The following is a 20,231-nucleotide window of genomic DNA, read 5'->3' on the forward strand; positions in this document are numbered from 1 at the left end:
AGGGGTCACCATCCATAGAACTGCAGCTGGAGACCAGACTCACACCGCAGCATCTGCAGGTCCATCCACCAAGGAACAGATGCAAAACTGCCTTGGCTTGGGCAGGAGGGTCCCATCCTCACAGTCATGGGAGAGACCTTTCCTCACGGACTACTTTATTTGGTAAAGCTCAGAATCCAACAACTGCTGAAGCTTTCCAGACCTTCCCTCCCTGAGCAAGCCACAGGCCCCACGGAGAGCAAGAGGAAAGGTGCTCGGCCTCACCCTCCTCAGCACATCCCCACCAGCCCCACATGGCTCCTCCAGCCCTCACCCTCGACCTTCTCTTCCTCTTCTGAAACATCACAAGGAATCCATAAAAGTCAAAAAACGAAACTGGAAAGCAAAATTCAGATCCTAAAGACAAGGGCGAAGAGCGAACCCAGGCAAGGGCACGGCTCGGGCCGAGCGCTGGGCTCCCCACCCAGCGAGAGCAACCAGCAAAGCCCAGCTCTGGGGTCAGCAGCCAAGTCTGCAAGGATCCTGGAGTCCAAGCATGGTGCCTGACCAAACACCCCACCCCACCCCCCCAAAAAAAAAAAAAAATTCCTAAAAGCTGGCTTCCCCCCTCCCCCAACTTCAGAGACTCCTTCCCCACGGCCCCTGCGGGTGAAGCGTCACCACTGCTGGGCGTTCCGCATGGCTGGCCAGGGGGCTCCAAGGGAGCTGCTCTTCCAGCATGGAGAAGATTCCCTTGCTGGCTGTGGAGGAAGGTGTTTGGGAATGGGCCTGCATGCTGCTAATGGATGCGGGTCAGCTCCTCCACGATCTTGATCAGGTCGTCCACGGTGGCTTCCCTCTTCATGCCGCTGCCGTCATCGATCTGCGGGGAAGGGGAAGAGCATCAGAGCATGGAGATGGCTGAAGTGCTGAAGGATGTTCCCAGACCATCCACGGCCTTCTAGGAATGCAGATGTCCTCAGCAACTCCTGGGCAGGGGCTCCACTGCTAGTTTGAGAGCCACAGAATCGTTCTGCTTGGAAGAGACCTTCAAGATCGTGGAGTCCAACCCTCAGCCCAGCACTGCCAGGGCACCAGCAAACCATGGCCCTCAGCACCACAGCTCCACAGCTCAGAAACCCCTCCAGGGATGCCTGGGCAGCCTGGGCCAGGCCTTGACAACCCTCAAGGGCAAGAAGTTGTTCCTCATGTCCAACCTAAATCTGCCCTGGGACAGCTTGAGGCCATTTCCTCTTGCCTTGCCACTTGTTCCTTGAGACCAACCTTTCAGGGAGCTGCAGAGAGCCAGAAGGTCTCCCCTCAGCCTCAACAGGCTCCACACCCCCAGCTCCCTCAGCTGCTCCTCACCATTCCTCTTCTCCAGACCCTTCCCCAGCTTTGTTGCCCTCCTCTGGACCTGCTCCAGCTCCTCAATGTCCTTCTTGGGAGTGAGAGGCCCAAAACTAACCCCAGGATTCCAGCTGTGACCTCAGCAGTGCCCACTCCAGGGGGACAATCCCTGCCCTGCTCCTGCTGGCCACACTCTTGCTGATCCAGGCCAGGCTGCTGGTGGCCTTCTTGGCTACCTGGGCACACTCTGGCTCATTTCCAGCTTCTGTCATCAACTCCCACCCCAGGTCCCTTTTGAAGGGCCCAAGTTCATCTCACCCATCTCACCTGCAAGTTTGCCACCACCTCCTGCATCTTGGGCCTGCTGATGTCCAGGAAGCTTTCAATCAGGTCCCCATCAATGAACCCTGTGGCAGGCTCTGTCTTGCGCTCGGTGTGAAAGGACCTCCAGGTGCCACTGTCAAGGAGCCAAACCCACAGGGAGCAGCCCCTCCACTACTGGTGTCCCAAACATCCCCACAATGCTGCAGCAGGAGGGTCCTGGCGTTGTGCCACGATTTTGGGCTACCACGAAGCCAGACTCGCCCTCAAAGCCTCTGAGACAGGCTCCTCTCCACCACAGGTGCCCTCTCTTCAGGGCCAAAGCTCTGGCAAACAACATCACCACCTTCTCCACATGAGCTTCACTCTCACCAGAGAGTCCCAGCAAAGATCAATGTCCTGGTTTACCTGAGCCAAGCTCCTGGTGGAGCTTCCAGCTGATCAGCACTCCCACCAGAATGACCCAACAGAGATGAACTTTCAGGTTTACCTGGCCCATGCTCCTGATCCTGGAGCTACCAAAGGATATAAGGAGTGCTCAATCTTGCCCACGCTCTTGATGACTTTGTTCAACCTGTTCTGCATGTCCAGGAGAAGGTTGTACCAGCTCTCTGACAGGGAGGTCACCAGGCCTGCAAAATGGACATGGAAGGTTCAAGGCTCATCAGAGACCATCCCAGGGCAGATGCCAGTGCTGGAGCTGTGCTGCAAACTGGTGCCCAGGAGAGGTGGGACAAGGAAAGAGTCTCAAAGAAGTGGCCCAGAGTGCAAAGCACTTCGGTGATGCTCAGACCACAGGACCCCTGTCTGGGGTGGGTGGTGATGGCTGGCAGCCCTGCTCCTGCCACAGGCACCAGGACCACTGCCCACGAGGAGCAAATCCTCCTCCAGGGAGATTCCTGCTGGCTTCCAAGCACTCACACTGACGTGCTGGTGCCTGAGGTGCTGCCAGCAGCCAAACACAGGCTGAACAAAGGGGAGTGTGAACACCAGAGTGTCACCCAAGTGAGGGACACACGAGCCAGGAGAAGAGCCCAGCAGGACCGGCAGCAGCCCGACCCTTACCGATCATGCCGTTGACTGTGCCGAAGAGAACGGAGCCCTGCGTCGGCGTGGATGTCTCCCCCAGGTTCTGCATGACCAGGGACCCATGGCAGAAGACATTGACAAACTCTCCCAGGTGGGACAGTCCCACCTCCTGCAGGTGCTGACGCTCCTCATCGGTCGTGGCCGCGCTGGAACCCAAACAGGACCTTGCTCAGGCTGGGCTGGGCTGGGAGGCCTCAGCAAGCTTCCCCTGCTCCCAACCAGGCTGCCCCTCCGAGCTGGGCATGCTCCTGGCCTCACACACACACACACACACACACACATATCTCCTCTGGTGGAGGAGCCCAGAAGGTGCCCTCACCCCCATCCCTCACCTGTCCTTCTGGCACACAAAGAGGTTGAAAGCATTCTCTGCTCCCAAGAAGTTGTCGTCGTCCAGGATCTCCACGGCGCTCATCCAGTTTGGATTGAAGTCCCTGGCAATCTGCAAGGGCACAAGAGGGGGCACAAGAGTGTCCAGATGGTCTGGCCTGTGATCCAGCAGCTTCATTCAACCCAACACCAACGTTCAGGAGCAAGGTGGCATCCAGTCTGTCCTTCTCTGAATGTCAAAAGCAGGCTGTGCCTTCTGGAGATGGCCTGAGCGGCACTCCTGGGGTGAACAAAGAGCAGCCCCTGCCAAAGCCATGCCCAGGGGGCACTCGAACAATTCAAGTGGATGTGGGCCATCAGCCAGCTAGGTGGCACCAGCTGACAGAGACACAGCTACATCCACATCCAGCCATTCCAACTGGACAATGGGATGCCCAGATGGCAGCTCCCCACAGCGGGCACCCAAAGTCTGCTCTTCTCAAGGTGGCTGATTCACTGCCCAGGTTCCTGGAGGTCTGGGATCTGTCCCTCCAGAAACCACAGGGATCTGTCTAAAAGCACATCCAGGTGACACTGCTGTCCCTGCACAGTTCTACAGACTTGGCCACAAAAGGCTGGCAGGATGAGGTGAGCCAAGCTGCTTCTTCACATAGTCACAGAATGGGTTGGGTTGGAACAGGCCTTTGAGGTCATGGAGTCCAACCCTTCCCCCAGCACTGCCAGGGCACCACCAAACCATGGCCCTCAGCACTGCCAGGGCACCACCAAACCATGGCCCTCAGCACCACAGCTCCAGGCCTTGGAAACCCCTCCAGGGATGGGGACTCCACCACTGCCCTGGGCAGCCTGGGACAGACCTTGACAAGCCTCAAGGGCAACAAATTGTTCCTCATGTCCAACCTAAACCTCCCCTGGGGCAGCTTGAGGCCATTCCCTCTTGTCCTGTCACTTGTTCCTTAGCAGAGGAACCCAACCCCCACCCGGCTCCAGCCTCCTTGCAGGGAGTTAGAGTCAGAAGGTCTCCCCTCAGCCCTGTCCTGCTCCTGCTGGCCACACTCTTGCTGATCCAGGCCAGGCTGCTGGTGACCTTCTTGGCCACCTGGGCACCCCCTGGTTCCTCTCCAGCTGCTGTCACCTAACCCCCCCAGGTCCTTTTCCAGCAGGCAGTTTGCAGCCACTGTGCCCCCAGCCTGGAGCCTTCCTGGGGTTGTTGTGACCCAAGTGCAAGTCCCAGCCCTTGGCCTTGTTGCACCTCATCCCATTGGCCTCACCATGGATCCAGCCTGGCCAGATCCTTCTCTGCAGAGCCTCCAATCCTTCAGCAGGTCAACACTGCCACCTTAAACTCTGTCCCCACTGCCCAGAGCCTACTGTAAGAGGCAGCAAGAGCTCCCAGCAGACCTTCAACCAAGACTTTGGAGATGTTCAAGAAACGTGTGGCCATGGCACTTGAGGGATACATTTTGGTGGCCATGGTGGTTGTTGGGTTGATGGTTGGACGTGTTGGGTGGATGGATGGATGATCTTAGAATCACTTGGGTTGGAAAAGCCCCTGCATGAAGACCTTTTAGCAGCATTGCTACCTCCTCAAAGTTGCCTTCCATGGGTTTGTAGGCGAGGAGGAGGACAGAGCGCATCAGATCTCCCACCAGGATGAAGTCCCCCTTGGTCTTCAGGTAGAGGGCCATGATGTTGTTGTAGTGGTTGCACTCCGTGCGCAGCTCCTTCTCCGCTGTCCACTCGTAGAGGCGCACCTGAGGGAAGGGACACAGCTCTGAGCCACCAAGGACACCCAGGCCAGCCAGCTCCCCCTTCCCAAGAGGCATCAGGGAGCAGCTGGAGGAGCTCCCAGCTCCAAAATGTGCTCCCAAACCGAGTGAGGGTGTTGGAAGATCCCTACCGTGCTGTTGATGCTGGCTAAGAGCTTCCCATTGAACTCCACCATGGAGTAGACAGCTCCCTTCACCTCCTTCTCAGCCAGGCTCTGCAGCTTCCCTGCAAGAAAGCCAGGGATGACCCAGTTACTGTCCTCTGTTCCCAAAGGGAAGCAGATAAGTTGTCCTGAACAACATTGCCACCTCTAGAACGCTCCTTGGGGACCAGAAACACGGGAGAGAAGTGACAGGACAGGCAAAGCAAATCCCAGGGTCTGGTTCTGGTGAGGGATTCCTGGGCTTCTCCAGATGGTGGGAAAGGGAGAGTGCTGTGAGGGCCTGCAGCACCCAGAGATCTTGTCTGTGGGCAGCTCACAGCAGATCCCTCAGGAAAAACTCCATCTGCTGCTGGGATGGGAGGACTCCTGAGCCTGAGGAGCTCATTTCTGGTCACCCTCAAGCAGCTGGACGTGGCCATGAGAGAAGAATAGAGCCAGGAAAATGATCAGAGGGGTGAAGCCCTCTGCTGTGAGGCCAGGTTGAGAGACTTGGGGTTGTTCAGTCTGGAAAAAAAGAAGGCCACAGGGAGACCTTCTGGTGGCCTTTCAGCGCCTCAAGGGGCAGAGAAGAAAGCTGGGGACAGACTTGTGAGCAGGGTCTGATGAGACAGGACAAGGACTGATGGTTTGGAACTAAGAGAGGGAGATTGAGACTGGAGAGAAGGGAGAAATGTTTGCCCCTGAGGGTGGTGAGAGCCTGTCCCAGGGTGCCCAGAGAGGTGGGAGCTGCCCCAGCCCTGGCACCACTGCAGGTCAGGTTGTGTGGGGCTCTGAGGTTTAAAGGTGCCTTCAACCCAACCCAATCTGTGTCTCCAAGCCCTTGCTCTTACCATCAGAGTAGTGGAAGACAACGATGCGACCCTGTTTGGGCTCTGCCTCCTCGGGGTACACCATGGCAGTGCCCACAATGAAGTAGGTGTTGGGGTCCTTGCCAAGCTTGCAGGAGACCAGGCTGAGGGCATATTCATTCTGCAGAAACTGGTGAGCATGAAGCACTGGGCAGAGGAAGAAACAGGGAAAAATGGCTTCTTCAGGTCCTGGAAGGAAGCATTGCCCAAGGTGGGCTGAACAGCTTGCCCAGTTCTGGGCTCCCCAGTTCAGGAGAGACTGGGAACTGCTGGAGAGAGTCCAGGGGAGGCTGCAGAGCTGCTGAAGGGCCTGGAGCAGCTCTGTGAGCAGCAAAGGCTGAGAGCCCTGGGGCTGGTGAGCCTGCAGAAGAGCAGCCCCAGAGGGGAGCTGAGCAATGCTCAGCAAGAGCTAAAGGAGCTGTGGGGGGCAAGAGGCTGGGGCCAGACTCTGCTGAGTGGTGCCCAGGGCCAGGCCAAGGGGCAGAGGGCACAAAGTGGAAGCCAGGAGGCTGCAGGTGAAGCTGAGGAGAAAGTTGTTTGGTGTGAGGGTGCTGGAGGCCTGGAGCAGGCTGGCCAGAGAGGTTGTGGAGTGTCCTTGTGTGGAGAGCTTCCAACCCCCCCTGGGCATTGTGCTGCTGGGCAAGCTGCTGTGGGTGCCCTGCTGGAGCAGGGGGCTTGGACTGGCTGAGCTCCAGAGGTCCCTTCCAACACCACCCTGCTGGCATTCTGTGTGATTTGGGATTGGTACCTTCAAAGGTGTGCTGATCTATGATGAGCAGGTTGTGCACCTCCACCTCCTCACCAAAGGATGTCTCATGTGGTGCTGTGCTGCTGGAGAACAGCTTGCTGGTGCTCACACTGCTGGACAAGGCCTAAGACACAAGGACATGTGTGACATCCAGCAAGTCCTCCTGCTGCTCTACATGGGCTGAGGCAACCAAGGACCATAAGAACAAAGTGAAGGAGAGAAGATGAAGCAAGGAGCTCCCTGGGCCTGAGTAAATGGACGTGCTCCTAAGTGTGACATGAAGGCAGCACCACTGAGCAAGAACATTAATGGAAGAGTTTATGGATTGCTGTGCCTTCCACCAGAGCTACTGCCTGAATGGGACTTGTGACAGCACCCCTGGGAGAAGGAAACCACCTGAGACCAAAGAGAAAGCTGACTAAAGGAGGAGCTCCAAACCCAAAGGTGATCTGACAGGCTGGTGAGCATGCCAAGGCTGCTGGAGAGCAGCACAGAGAGTCCTTGTCACCACCATGGAGAGATCTTAGCACCCCATCTCCTCCCAGGCTGCCCAAGGGAGACACTGAAGCTTGTCAAGGACAACCTGCACCATGGTTTGGCCTGAGGAATGATGATACCCACAGCTCACAGCTCAGGGATGGTCTCCCAGCTCCTCCTCACCTGGGTGCTGGCACTGGGTCTGAGGGCAGTGGTGCCCCCGCTGGCATCCTGCACTTCGATACGACTGGAGAGGACACCAAAACATTGAGATACCTCCTGGTAGCAGATCTTCCTGTGGGACAAAGGGAGTTGGGTGGGCAGGAGAGCCAGGAAAGGCCACCCCAAGGGGAGCACAGAAGCTTTGGAGATGAAAGACAGAGCTGCTCCCTTGCCCAGACTCCTGTCAGCAAGTCTGCAGACCAACTGAGCCCGCAAGAAGAAGGCTGAAGGTGGTGACTCCCCACAAACTTGTCCCATGGAGCAGAGCAGAGCTCCTCAGGCCAGGCTCCCTGTCCCTGCTCAGCTCACCTGGGTGATTCATAGAGGGGAACCGTGCGGATGTGGAGCTTCTGGATCTCATCGATGGTGCCAATGGTCAGGGTGCTGTTGTTGGCCAAAGCCAAGCTGGATGGGGGAAAAGAAACCCCATGAGACATTGTGCTTGGAAGGTTGGTGGCACAGCCAGAACCTCCCTGTTCTCCTCAGACCTGCCGATTCCAGGGGAATCCCATCTGCTGACTTCGGGATGCCCACTCTTTGAGCCCACAGCTCTCCACCCCGTGTCACCCAAGGCGAGGGAAGAGGCCCACCTGTCAGGGTAGCCATCTGAGTTGAGGGGACACATGTAGTTGACCTCCTTCAGGTTGACATTGGAGAAGACCAGCTTGTGGTTGCTGCTGTAGATGACGGTGGGGCGGTCGGAGCAGGCGAAGACGTTGGTGGTGGAGAGGGAGCGGAAAGTCCTGAGGACAGTAGGCTGGGTGCCAAGGGTCACCTTCTTGCGGTCACTCAGCAAGCCTGCAGAGAAGGAGCAGGTGTTGGCAGCTGCTGCAAGGGAGGTCCTAAGAGGAGGACAGCAGAAGGCAACGTGGCTGAGACAGCTGGGAAGAAACGAGGAGGGGGAATGCGTCCTGCTGGCAGAGGCACAGAATGGGTTCGGTTGGAAGAGGTCTTTGAGATCCTGGAGTCCAACCCTCAACCCAGCACTGCCAGGGCACCACCAAGCCATGGCACTCAGCACCACAGCTCAGAAACCCCTCCAGGGATGGGGACTCCACCACTGCCCTGGGCAGCCTGGGACAGGTCTTGACAACCCTCAAGGGCAACAAATTGTTCCTCATGTCCAACCCAAACCTCAAGTCCCATTCCTCTTGTCCTGTCACTTGCTCCTTGGCAGAAGAGCTCAACCTCCATCTGCCTCCAGCCTCCTTGCAGAGAGCCAGAAGGTCTCCCCTCAGTCTCCTTTTCTCCAGGCTCAACACCCCCAAGTCCCTTAGCTGCTCCTCATCATTCCTGTTCTCCAGACCCTTCCCCAGCTTTGCTGCTCTTCTCTGGACCTGCTCCAGCTCCTCAATGTCCTTCTTGGAGTGAGGAGCCCAGAACTGACCTCAGGATTCCAGTTGTGGCCTCCCCAGTGCCCAATCCAGGGAGACAATCCCTGCCCTGCTCTTACTGGCCACACTCTTGCTGATCCAGACCAGGATGCTGATGGCCTTCTTGGCCACCTGGGCACCCCCTGGCTCCTCTCCAGCTGCTGTCACTGACCCTCCCCAGCCCAGGTCCTTTCCCACCAGGCAGTTTGCAGCCACTCTGCCCCCAGCCTGGAGCCCTCATGGGGTTGCTGTGACCCAAGCAGTTGGAGAAGTCCACCAGCTCCCAGTTCACTCCCAGCCATCCCCATACCATCGCAACGAGAAAGACAGAGATCTCTCCAGAAGGGTGAAAGCATATCAAGAAGAGGGCAAGAGTCCAAACCACCCTCTCCAGCAGCTCCTGCAGTCACCTGTCTCAAGGCTGAGCCCAAAGTAGAAGAGGGCCCCATCCCCCAGGGCACACAGCAGGTAATGGCTGCTCTCAAAGGTCGTCATCAGGATGGAGCGAGGGATGATTTCTGCAGGGAGCAAGAGAAGAGCCATGAGGGGACATCAGCCACCTCCAGCCAGCTGAGTGACCACTGCCACCACCCAGCAGAGCCCTACCTCCTCCCAGCATCTCTTTGTGCAGCAGCTCAAAGGAAGGCAGCTTCAGGATGCGGGCAGAGATGTCAGTCCAGAGCCCGATGGCGCAGAGCGGGGACATGCCGTTGCTGTCCCCCAGCGGGGTGATGTCCAGGCAGGCCACTTCGTGCTCCATTTCTGTGCAGCTGGCAGGAAGGAGGAAGCAGAGAGCAGGCTTGAGTCCGTGGGCAAGACAGCAGAGTTGAGAGCCCCCTGGGGCAGGGGCAGAGACCCACCTGATCTGCCTGAGCTCCTGAGGTCGGATCTCCAGGTAGTAGAGGGCTCGTCCCACGGCCACCACCACCTGGTTGCTGTTGCAGGAAGCCACGCTGATGTTCTTCCCATTGGGCTCCTTCCACTCGCTCACCAGGGCTTTGGGCTCCTGGCTAACCAGCCTGACTGAGGCAGAGGTGATCTGGGCACAGACAACACCTCTGCTCAGAGCCAGAACTTCTCCTTCTTGACAACATCCAGCCAGCCCTGACCCTCAGCAGGGTCTAACTTAGCCCCACCACCAGCACGGGCTCTAAGGTCACCATCTGTGCTTCCTCAGAACTGGCATTACCTGGATCAGCTGCTGATGTGCCACATTGCCACAGAAGAAGGTCTGCTGATCATCCACAAACCCTGTGAGCTCTGTCTCTTCTACCTCCTCTCCATTCAACATCAGAACCCTGGGCAGGAGAAGGAAGTCCTGTTCTACCAAGCTCCAACAGCTGGCTGAGAGCCTGGCTCAGCTTTAGCCCCACCTTACCTGGTCTGGCCAACAAAGGACAGCACCAAGGTATTGTCTGTTTCACGGTGAGAGTCTGACCTCAGGGGCCACAGACCTGCAACAGACAGAGGCCAGAGGGAAGTTCAGAGTCACAGAATGGTTTGGGATGGAAAAGACTTTTTAAGATCATGGAGTCCAACCAACAACCCCAGCACTGCCAGGGCACCACCAAACCACTGCCCTCAGCACCACATTTCCACAGCTCAGAAACCCCTCCAGGGATGGGGACTTCACCACTGCCCTGGGCAGGCCTTGACAACTGACAAGGGCAAGAAATTGTTCCTCATGTCCAATCCAAACCTCCACTGGGGCAACTTGAGGCCAGTTCCTCCTGTCCTATCACTTGTTCCTTGGAAGAAGAGCCTGACCCCACCTGGCTCCAATCTCCTTTCAGGGAGTTGGAGAGAGCTAGAAGGCCTCCCCTCAGCCTCCTTATCTCCAGGTTCAACAACCCCAGATCCCTCAGAAGTTTTCCAGACCCTTCCCTAGATTCATTGCCCTTCTCTGGACCTGCTCCAGCCCCTCAATGTCCTTTTTGGAGCGAGAGGCCCAAACCCAACCCCAATATTCCAACAGCTGGTGGGTGGCAAGTCCCCTGTCCCACACCTCCACCTCAGTGCATGCACAGGACATGTCCCCACTGGTCCCTGAGGCCCGGGCTGTGTCTGACAGCACAGGACAGCTCACCCACCTTTGATTCCTGGCAGGTCAATGCTGGCGTGCTCGTGAATCCCAATCCCATTCCGGATGATCCGCAGAGAACCCTCTTTGAATGCACCTGAGCAGGTGACCAGCTGGAGGAGAAGCAAATGGTCTTCAACCAAATGTTGCTGAGAAGCTTCCCTACTCCTCCTTGTAGTGATGGGTTCAGGAGAAGATGGGGCACCCATCATCATCTCCACTCCTCAGAGGAAGTCTTTTGGCAGCTGATCTTTCCTGACTGCAACCTCCTCCTCATGATCAAGGGTATCTAAGAGTGAACCTCCTCACTCCTGCCATTCTTCAGTGTAGGACCTCAGTATCACCATCCCTGCACCTGGATAAGACTTTGAGATCCTCCACTAAATGGTTTCTAAGTCTTTTCCTCCATGAACAACCCACACTTACATCTGGCTGGCCCAGACCATCCTCAACACCAGGCTGAAGCAAAGCAGAATCAAGGTTACCTGCCCTTGGCCTTGTCTTTCCAGGTCCACCACACACATGTCAACAATGGGACCAAGGTTGGTGAAGGTCTCCATGGCCACCACGTAGGAGCCCTGCTCATTGCTGTCCACGTTGAGCTAGGGAGAAACACAGTCAATGGCTTTCAGCAAACAAGGGCACAGAACACATCGGGTCAGAAGGGCCCCCTGAAGGTCATCCTGTCCAACCCTCCCCAAGACCAAGCATGTGGCAGGGATTTAGAGCAGGTAAGAAAGGAAAATGTCTCCACATAGACTTCTGGAGGTCATGATGGAAATAAATAGGTATCAAAATCCTCTCTGGAGACACAGCTAAGCCAGGAGACATCTGGCACATACCTTCACGAGCTGGGAATCGCCGAGCCGAGAGCCAACGAACACAACTCCATTGTCCAGGTAGGTCAAGCACTCTGCAATGGATGTCTGGGAATGGAGAAGATGCAGATGAGCCACTCCCACCAAAAGGACCCTGCCACACCCTGCAAGAACCACACCTGAGCTGCTGCCCAACAGGAAAACTGAGGGCACAGGAAGGGAGAATTTAATCCCTTTATCAGTTCCAGAGCCCAAACTTCTCCCAAGGACAGTGTAGATCACAGGATGTCAGGGGTTGGAAGGGACCCAAAGAGCTCATGGAGTCCAACCCCCCTGCCAGAGCAGGACCATACAATCTAGCTCAGGTCACAGAGGAAAGCATCTAGACAGGCCTTGAAAGTCCCCAGAGAAGGAGACTCCACAACCTCTCTGGGGAGCCTGTTCCAGTGCTCTGTGACCCATACAGTAAAGAAGTTCCCCCTTGTGTTGAGGTGGAACCTCCTGTGCTGCAGCTTACATCCACTGCTCCTTGTCCTATCACAGGGAGCAAGTGAGAAGAGATGCTCCAGACAAGAACCTGGGCACGATCTAAACTTCCAAGTGCCCAGACAGAGATTTTCCCAATAACATAACAGCTGGGACAACCTTAAAACGTCACCCCAGGCTCCAGAGGAGACACAGTTCCTGTCCCTCAGCCCTCAGGACATTCCCAGCCCTCAGCAGGACGTTTCCAACCCCACGGTGAGGAGCGACAAAGTCATGAGGCAGGATTGTGGTCAGGTCCTACCTCCCCAAGCAGTTCCACACGCAGGTCCTTCAGGGTGACAGTGCCATCCATCTGTTCCTCCTTCTCCAGCAGCAGCATGAAGAGACGTCCTTCCATGTCCCCCAGCAGGTACCGGGAGCCGTTGGGGTCCACGCGGTTGTGGCAGACAATGGTGCTTTGCTGCAGCCAACGAGAGAGGGGTGCTCAGCAACCAGCTGAGACAGCCCCACAGGGGCATCCAGCAAGGACCTGTCCCAATCCCAGCACCCCTGGAGAGCTGGACCTCTGGAGAGCAACCAGCCCAATCCCTGCTAAAGCAGCTTGCCCAGGAGCACAATTCTCCTGGCTCCGAGCATTCCGACACCCTTCCAGCAGTCCAAAGAGCCGTCTGGGAACAACGGAATGACAGGGGATGGATCCCTGGATCCCCCCAGATCTCTCACCTTGATGATAGGTGGAGCTATGGCCAGGTATTTGTCACCATTGTGGTAGGTGATGGACTCCTGCCCAATGATGATTGCACCTCCAAAAGGCTCCGGCACTGTGGAGGAGAACAGGGAAATGTCCTGCCAGAGAACTTTGGAGCAGGAGGCATTTGGCCTCAAAGGAGAGACAGGAGAGAAGAGCTTTGGGGAAAGAAGGGCCAACCTGCAATGACCATGGAGGCTTCAGCCTCCACGTTCTCCTGCTTCCAAGGACCTTTGTTAAACTCCTTCTCGCGCAGGGACACTTCGTAGGTCTTGACGTGGCGACCCTGAGGGTCCTGAAAGGGAAGCCACAAAAAGCTGTATGCTGGTGACAGCCTCAGGTGCACAGCCAGAGGCTCCAGGTGGACCTGGCAGGAGATCCACCTCATCCAAGGAGAGCCTCCACCTCATCTCCTGACAAGGAGCCGACCCCAGTGAGCTGCTGAAGGTTCCCACCTTCTTCTCAGCCTCCCTCAAGCCACAGGTGAGTCTGAACGCCCACAGAATGATGTTCTCCAGAACTTTACCCAGATGTAGAACCACCTCCGGGCAAACCTCTAGGCCCAAGGAGACTGAAAACAACTCTGGCAGTTTTATACAAGGGGTGGTGTTCTGGGACCTGTGCTCAGGTGACACAGCTCTCTCCAAATCCAGGAGAGGTCACTACCTCCAGCTCATCCTGCTGTAGAGCAACTGAGCTCCCACCTCAATGTTCCTCAAAACCTTCCAGCCTGCTTTCCTAAGGAAACATCAACTGCTTGCAGAATCGCCCCCCAGCAGCTCTGCCACCCCAGTAATGCACAGCAAAACCCCAGCATGGCTGAGGTTGGAAGGGGATCAGCCTCTGGAGCTCAGCCAGTCCAAGCCCCCTGCTCAAGCAGGGCACCCACAGCAGCTTGCCCAGCAGCACAATGCCCAGGGGGGGTTGCAAGCTCTCCACACAAGGACACTCCACAACCTCTCTGGCCAGCCTGCTCCAGGCCTCCAGCACCCTCACACCAAACAACTTTCTCCTCAGCTTCACCTGCAACCTCCTGGCTTCCACTTTGTGCCCTCTGCCCCTTGGCCTGGCCCTGGGCACCACTCAGCAGAGTCTGGCCCCAGCCTCTTGCCCCCCACAGCTCCTTTAGCTCTTGCTGAGCATTGCTCAGCTCCCCTCTGGGGCTGCTCTTCTGCAGGCTCAACAGCCCCAGGGCTCTCAGCCTTTGCTGCTCACAGAGATGCTGTCCCAGCAGCTTTCAGCTGGGCCTGGCTGTGCCAAAGCAAAGCTAATCCCTCACCCAGCCAGCACAGCAAAGGCTCTTTGGTGCAAAACAAGCAAATGCCTTCAACACAACTACCTCTGGAACAGAGGACCAAGGTGACAGAGAGGTTATGGTCCCTCTGTGATCCTGGAGCAGCCTTCAAAATAGCAAACAAGCCACACTGTTGGGGTTTTATTTGGTGTTTTTGTTTTTTCTAGGGGGAAGGCTCAAGTCTCACAGAGGTACCTCCAAGGAACAACTGACTCCAGCTTTAAGCTCAGCCCTTGTTAGGAGGACCCATGGGCTCCCCCTGAGTCTAACAAGGACGCGTCCACCTGAAGCATCAGCTCTGCTGTGAGGCAGCATTTCCTCGCTCCCAGAAGTGGGAAACAAAAGCAATGCGGAGAACCTTCCACACCCTGAGCCTCCTGGAGGAGCCAGAACCACCTCCTGCACCGCCTTCTGTCGATTCCAGGCTGCTGCTGCTTCTCCAAAGCCTTTGGACAGACCTTTAGAGACCTCAGCTGGAGGCAGCAGCGAACCTCCGGCCCCGCTGGGAGTCACCGAGAAGAAGGTACCTGATAGACAAAGCAGATGGTGGGAGCCTGACAGCCGTAGAGGAACTTGACGTCGATGACCTGGAGCTCCTCCAGGCGGATGTTGAAGGCCTTTAGCTCTTTGTTCTCCCTGTCCAGGGGGATGACCTTGAAGAGGCCGTCGTAGAGGCGCAGGCCGATCATGCGGCACTCGGGGTCGATGATGCCGATGATGCCGGTCTCCGAGGGCCGGCCGATGCGGTCCTGGGCAGCACAGCCACGGCAAAGGCAGACAGACAGATGGATTAGAGTCACCAAACCAGCCCTGCCTGGTGCCTGAGAGGACAATCGCAGGCTCACAGGGTGTTAGGGGTTGGGAGGGACCTCCCAAGGTCATCCAGTCCAACCCCCCTGCTGGAGCAGGAGCATGGAATCCAGCACAGGTCACACAGGAACACATCCAGATGGGGCTGGAAAGTCTCCAGAGAAGGAGACTCCACAACCTCTCTGGGCAGCCTGTTCCAGTGCTCTGTGACCCTCACACTGAAGAAGTTCCTCCTCATGTGGAGGTGGAACCTCCTGTGCTGGAGTTTCTCTCCATTGCCCCTTGTCCTAGCACAGGGTGCAAGTGAGCAGAGCCTGTCCCCTGCCTCCTGACCCCCAGCCCTCAGCTATTGATAGACATTGATCAGATCCCCTCTCAGCCTTCTCTTCTCCAGACTGAACAGCCCCAGGGCTCTCAGCCTCTCCTCCCAGGGCAGTGCTCCATTCCCTTCAGCATCCTTGTAGCCCTCCCTTGGACTCTCTCCAGCAGATCCCTGTCCCTCCTGAACTGGAGAGCCCAAAACTGAACACAATATTCCAGGTGAGGTCTCACCAGGGCAGAGTAGAGGGGGAGAACCTCCCTGGATCTGCTGACCACACTCTTCTTCATGCACCCCAGGATCCCATTGGCCTTCTTGGCCACATGGACACACTGCTGACCCATGTTAGCAGCTCTCAGCTGAGGAACTCCTTCTACACCTCCCAATAGGCTTTGAAGTATCATCAAGCAAGCCCGGGGTAAGGCAGGCAGTGAAGAAGAGTGCCCCTGCTCACAAGAGAGCCTGGCACAGCTCCCACTGCACACACTACCTCTCTCCCAGCACTCCAGGAGCAGGTCCTGCAACTGGAGAAACTCTCTTCTCCCAAGGAACAAGTGACAGGACAAGAGGAAAGGGCCTCAAGGTGCTCCAGGGCAGGTGTAGGTTGGACATGAGGAACAATTTCCTGCCCTTGAGGGTTGTCAAGGTCTGTCCCAGGCTGCCCAGAGCAGTGGTGCAGTCCCCATCCCTGGAGGGGTTCCCAAGCCCTGGAGCTGTGGTGCTGAGGGCCATGGGTTGGTGGTGCCCTGGCAGTGCTGGGGGAAGGGTTGGACTCCAGGATCTGAAGGGTCTCTGCCAATCAAACCCATTCTGTGCCTCTGCCAGCAGAATGTATTTACCCTCCTTGTTTCTCCCCAGCTTCCACAGTCACATTGTCCTCTTCTGTCCTGCTCTTAGGACCTTCCCTGCAGCAGCAAGGACTCCATGATCTTGGAAGTCTTTCCCAACCTTAAGTCATTTCATGAAGTGCTTTGCCAACCAAATCCTCCCCTCCAGAAATCCAGCACTGTTATCAGCCTCCACAGAACCCTCAGAGGTCCTTGGCAGGGGCTGATATCACCAGCTCCATGTCACCAGGCACAAGGGTGGCACAGGGAGATTAAGAACTTTTTCAACCCCCCCAACAACACACAAATGTGTCCCTAACAGGACATGTCCATCATCACCTCCTGCCCACAACCCTCTGCTTAGCTCCACCAACAATCAGTCAGCAGAAGCTCAGTGCCTGGGAAGACAATGGAGATGTTTTGGTTTGAGAGTTGATGGAAATCCTTTGGCTGGTGACTGGAAGAGCCACATGGATTTGTCACCCGCTCAAAAGCAGGATTTTAAGCCACATAAACCAGGGAAAAAAGGACACTATCCACAATTCTTCACAATGCTGGGTGGCCACAACTGTCACAGCAACTTCAGCAAGCACGCAGCATGGAGAGGACAACCAGAAAATCCCAGAGGAGTCAATTCCCAGGGAAAATTCTACCTTACACTGAGTTTTGAGCACTGATTCCAAGTAGGAGCACCTCAAATCAACCTCGTTATTCCTCCCTGGAACCATTCCAGGTCAGGATGTTTGGGGCTCTGAGCAGCCTGATCTAGTTGAAGATACTCTGGCTTACTGCAGGGAGCTGGACTACAAGAGCAAGAAATGTTCCTTTAACCCAAACCATTCCATGATTCTATGATTCTACTCTCTAAACCACCCCAAGAACACAGCTCTAGCTGTGTCCTCAGACCCTGAGCCCCATTCACCATAGGCAAAAGCCTCTGGAGATAGTGGTGGCAGCAGATGAACCCCATTGAAGACAGTGTTAGGTGAAGAATTATCAATAACAAAGCAAAACCCCAGCATGGCTGAGGTTGGAAGGAGATCAGCCTCTGGAGCTCAGCCAGTCCAAGCCCCCTGCTCCAGCAGGGCACCCACAGCAGCTTGCCCAGCAGCACAATGCCCAGGGGGGGTTGGAAGCTCTCCACACAAGGACACTCCACAACCTCTCTGGCCAGCCTGCTCCAGGCCTCCAGCACCCTCACACCAAACAACTTTCTCCTCAGCTTCACCTGCAGCCTCCTGGCTTCCACTTTGTGCCCTCTGCCCCTTGGCCTGGCCCTGGGCACCACTCAGCAGAGTCTGGCCCCAGCCTCTTGCCCCCCACAGCTCCTTTAGCTCTTGCTGAGCATTGCTCAGCTCCCCTCTGGGGCTGCTCTTCTGCAGGCTCACCAGCCCCAGGGCTCTCAGCCTTTGCTGCTCACAGAGCTGCTCCAGGCCCTTCAGCAGCTCTGCAGCCTCCCCTGGACTCTCTCCAGCAGTTCCCAGTCTCTCCTGAACTGGGGAGCCCAGAACTGGTTGCAGGACTGTGGCTCAACTAGGGCAGAGTAGAAAGGGAGGAGAACCTCCCTTGCCCTGCTGGCCACACTCTTCTTCCAGCCCCTCAGGAGGCTGGTGGCCTTCTTGGCCACGCGGGCACCCTGTTGGCTCACCCCCCTTGCTCACTGCCGAAGTAAAACCATGCCCCAGGCAGGGACCTGGCCCCTTGCAGGCGCTGCAGCCACACTCACCTGCACGTTGCCGTGGGCACGGGTGATGATGTCGATGTTGTCCCCGTTCTGCTTGTACTCCAGGATGCAGGCATTGTACTTGGCCGTCAGGATGAACAGCAAATCCTTGCTCTCCCCCTGCCAAAGCAGAGTGGTGAGGTTCCTTCAGGAGCTCATCCCAAGCGTTCCCCTCGTGCCCACAGCTGTCTCCTGGCCCGCAGCAGAACCCACCTTGGGGCGGAAGAGCTCCATGACCGCGGTCTTGCCGTACATCCCCACCTCCTTGACCGGCCTCAGGCCCTCTGCTGTCACCACGTAGATCTCCAGTCGTGTGTTCTTGGCGATCAGCAGGTTCAGGTCCTCGGCTGAGGTGAAGTGGCCTGGGAGAACGGAGAGAAGAAACCACCCTCAAGCCACCCAAACGCGACGAGGAGGCACCTCCGGGGTGCTCTCGCTGAGCGACCCGCCGAACTCGAGGCTGTTGGTGAGCCTGGTCCCAGCAGCACCCCCAAATCTCAACGCCTTCCTCCTGCAACACCCAGGCCCCTCAGCAATCCCCCATCCCTGAGCCCCCAATTTCTCATCCTTCCCTAGGATTTCTCTTCCGTCCTTATTCCTCAGGGCCCTTTCCAACACCCCCTCTCTTCAGAGGACGCTGGAACACCCCAAAACACCTCATGATAAGGGGAAGGGAAAAAGACAAACCTTCACCACCACCTCTTCCCCAAGCACCTCGACCCTCTGCTGCTCTGTAGCCCCCCTGTCAAGGAACCACACTTCACACCCACACTCTGAGCCCTCAGTACTTGCAATGCTCTTAGGAACCTCAACACTCCTCAAGAGCTACAGCACCCCCTCCAGTGCCCCAAAACCTCACCTCAAGGAGCTTCAGCAGCCCCTTAGGGGCCTCCACTCCCCCAGTGCCCTGCAACACCCTCAGAACTCCACAACCCGCCCAGGAGCTTCAGCACCTCAAGAGTGTCAGCACCCTCTCCAGTACCCCACAACACCTCCAGGAGCCTCCGCAGCCCCTTAAGGGTCTCCAATGACCCACGGCCTCTTCAGGAACCTCAACATCCTCTCAGTGCCCCACAACCCCGCCAGCAGCCTCAGCACCTCCCCAGGGGCCTCAGCACCCTCCCTAATACCCCACAACTCCCTCAGAAACTGCAACACCCCCCCAGTACCCCAGAACCTCCCCAATACCTTCAGCACCCACCAACGGTCCCACAGGCGCCGCCCCACGCTATCCTCCCAACCCCTACAAGGACCTCAGCACCCTCACAGCCCCCTGGTGCCTCGCTGACCCCTAAGACCCTCAATGTCCCTTCGATACCCCGAGCCCACTCCGTGCCCCCGCCCCCGGGCCCACATGCTTCGCCGTGACCCTTGGGCGCGGGGGTCCCCAGCGGTACCGGTGACACAGCCGTTAACGGCCGTCGGCTTCTGCGCTGTCACGACGTAGTTATAAGACATGGCGGCGGGCGGAGGAGGGAGCAATCAACCGGAGAAAAACGGGGCCAAGCCGCGCAGAAAGCAGGAACGGAACCTGCCGCGGCCTCTCCGCCGCCCGCACCGCCCCTTCCGCCCGCCGCCGTGACGTCACCGGAAGTGCCCGCGCTGGAGCCGCTCTAGGCAGCTTGGAGGACCTCGAGGAGCAGACGAGAGGGAAGGTGGGGAAATGGGGATGCTCCGGAGGGGTCCCTGCTCTGCGGTCAGGGGGAAGGATATGAGGGGAATCTCCGCTTTGGCGTGCCACCCCCTGAGTCTCCCCACAACCTGAGAGGGTTCCTGCTGGAGAGGGGGTGCTCTGCTCTCACTCTGGATGTCTGGGAGGAGGTCCCCGTTCTGGGGGTGCAACCCCACTCTGCCTCTCCCATTGCAGTCCAGGAGAGAGGGGGGATACGGTGGGGGGCGGGGGAGGGATGCACCCCCTGATCGTGCCCTGATATACAGCGCGGAGGGGGCTCCTGATAGTGGGGTGCACCTACAATGCTCCCCCTTGCACCTCAAAAGGGGTCCCTGTGGGGGGGGTCAGCACACCTCACACTCTAAAAAGGGGAGTCTGCTAGGAGGTGCACCCACCCTGGGCACCCCGCACCCCAAAAGGGGTGTCCCTGCTGGGATTTGCTTTCACTCTGGTCTCTCCACACCCCAGAAGTGGGTCCCTGCTTGGGGAGTGCACCCAATTCCTGGGTCTTCCTCTTCCCCAGGGATAATATCCCTCCCTACCTCCATTGCATCCTGGGGTGGGGTCCCTGCTCCTGGGGATGGTCCCACCTTGGCCTCTTCCCACCCCAGGATGGGGTCCCTGCTTTAGAGGTGCTCCCATCCTGGTCCCCCACTCTATGAGAAGGTCCCTGCGTCGAGCCTTCTCCCACCTTGGTCCCCCCTAACACACCCCATTCAAAGACAACACTGACCCCAGCTCTCCACCTCCCACCAGTCACCCCATACCCCACCCTGTCCCCCTC

General features: G+C 57.3%; 1 protein-coding gene across 1 annotated transcript; it reads right to left on the bottom strand.

Annotated features, from left to right (window-relative positions):
- Positions 1 to 634: 634 nt before the first annotated feature.
- On the bottom strand, positions 635 to 19,292 carry DDB1 (damage specific DNA binding protein 1). The gene is made up of 27 exons (XM_054390641.1): positions 19,173 to 19,292; positions 17,989 to 18,137; positions 17,779 to 17,895; positions 14,624 to 14,845; positions 12,983 to 13,097; positions 12,778 to 12,875; positions 12,356 to 12,514; positions 11,593 to 11,676; positions 11,236 to 11,352; positions 10,761 to 10,863; positions 10,049 to 10,124; positions 9,860 to 9,968; positions 9,531 to 9,709; positions 9,277 to 9,440; positions 9,081 to 9,188; positions 7,888 to 8,095; positions 7,607 to 7,702; positions 7,259 to 7,370; positions 6,599 to 6,722; positions 5,833 to 5,997; positions 4,970 to 5,064; positions 4,653 to 4,823; positions 3,072 to 3,181; positions 2,716 to 2,885; positions 2,180 to 2,282; positions 1,657 to 1,780; positions 635 to 862 (listed from the first exon to the last, which is right to left on the bottom strand). Exons 1-27 carry the CDS (start codon positions 19,231 to 19,233, stop codon positions 779 to 781), a joined length of 3,423 nt encoding a protein of 1,140 aa, XP_054246616.1. The 5' UTR covers positions 19,234 to 19,292; the 3' UTR covers positions 635 to 778.
- Between the last annotated feature and the right edge of the window lie 939 nt (positions 19,293 to 20,231).

Source organism: Indicator indicator, chromosome 21, assembly GCF_027791375.1.
Source record: "Indicator indicator isolate 239-I01 chromosome 21, UM_Iind_1.1, whole genome shotgun sequence".
NCBI lineage: Eukaryota > Metazoa > Chordata > Aves > Piciformes > Indicatoridae > Indicator > Indicator indicator.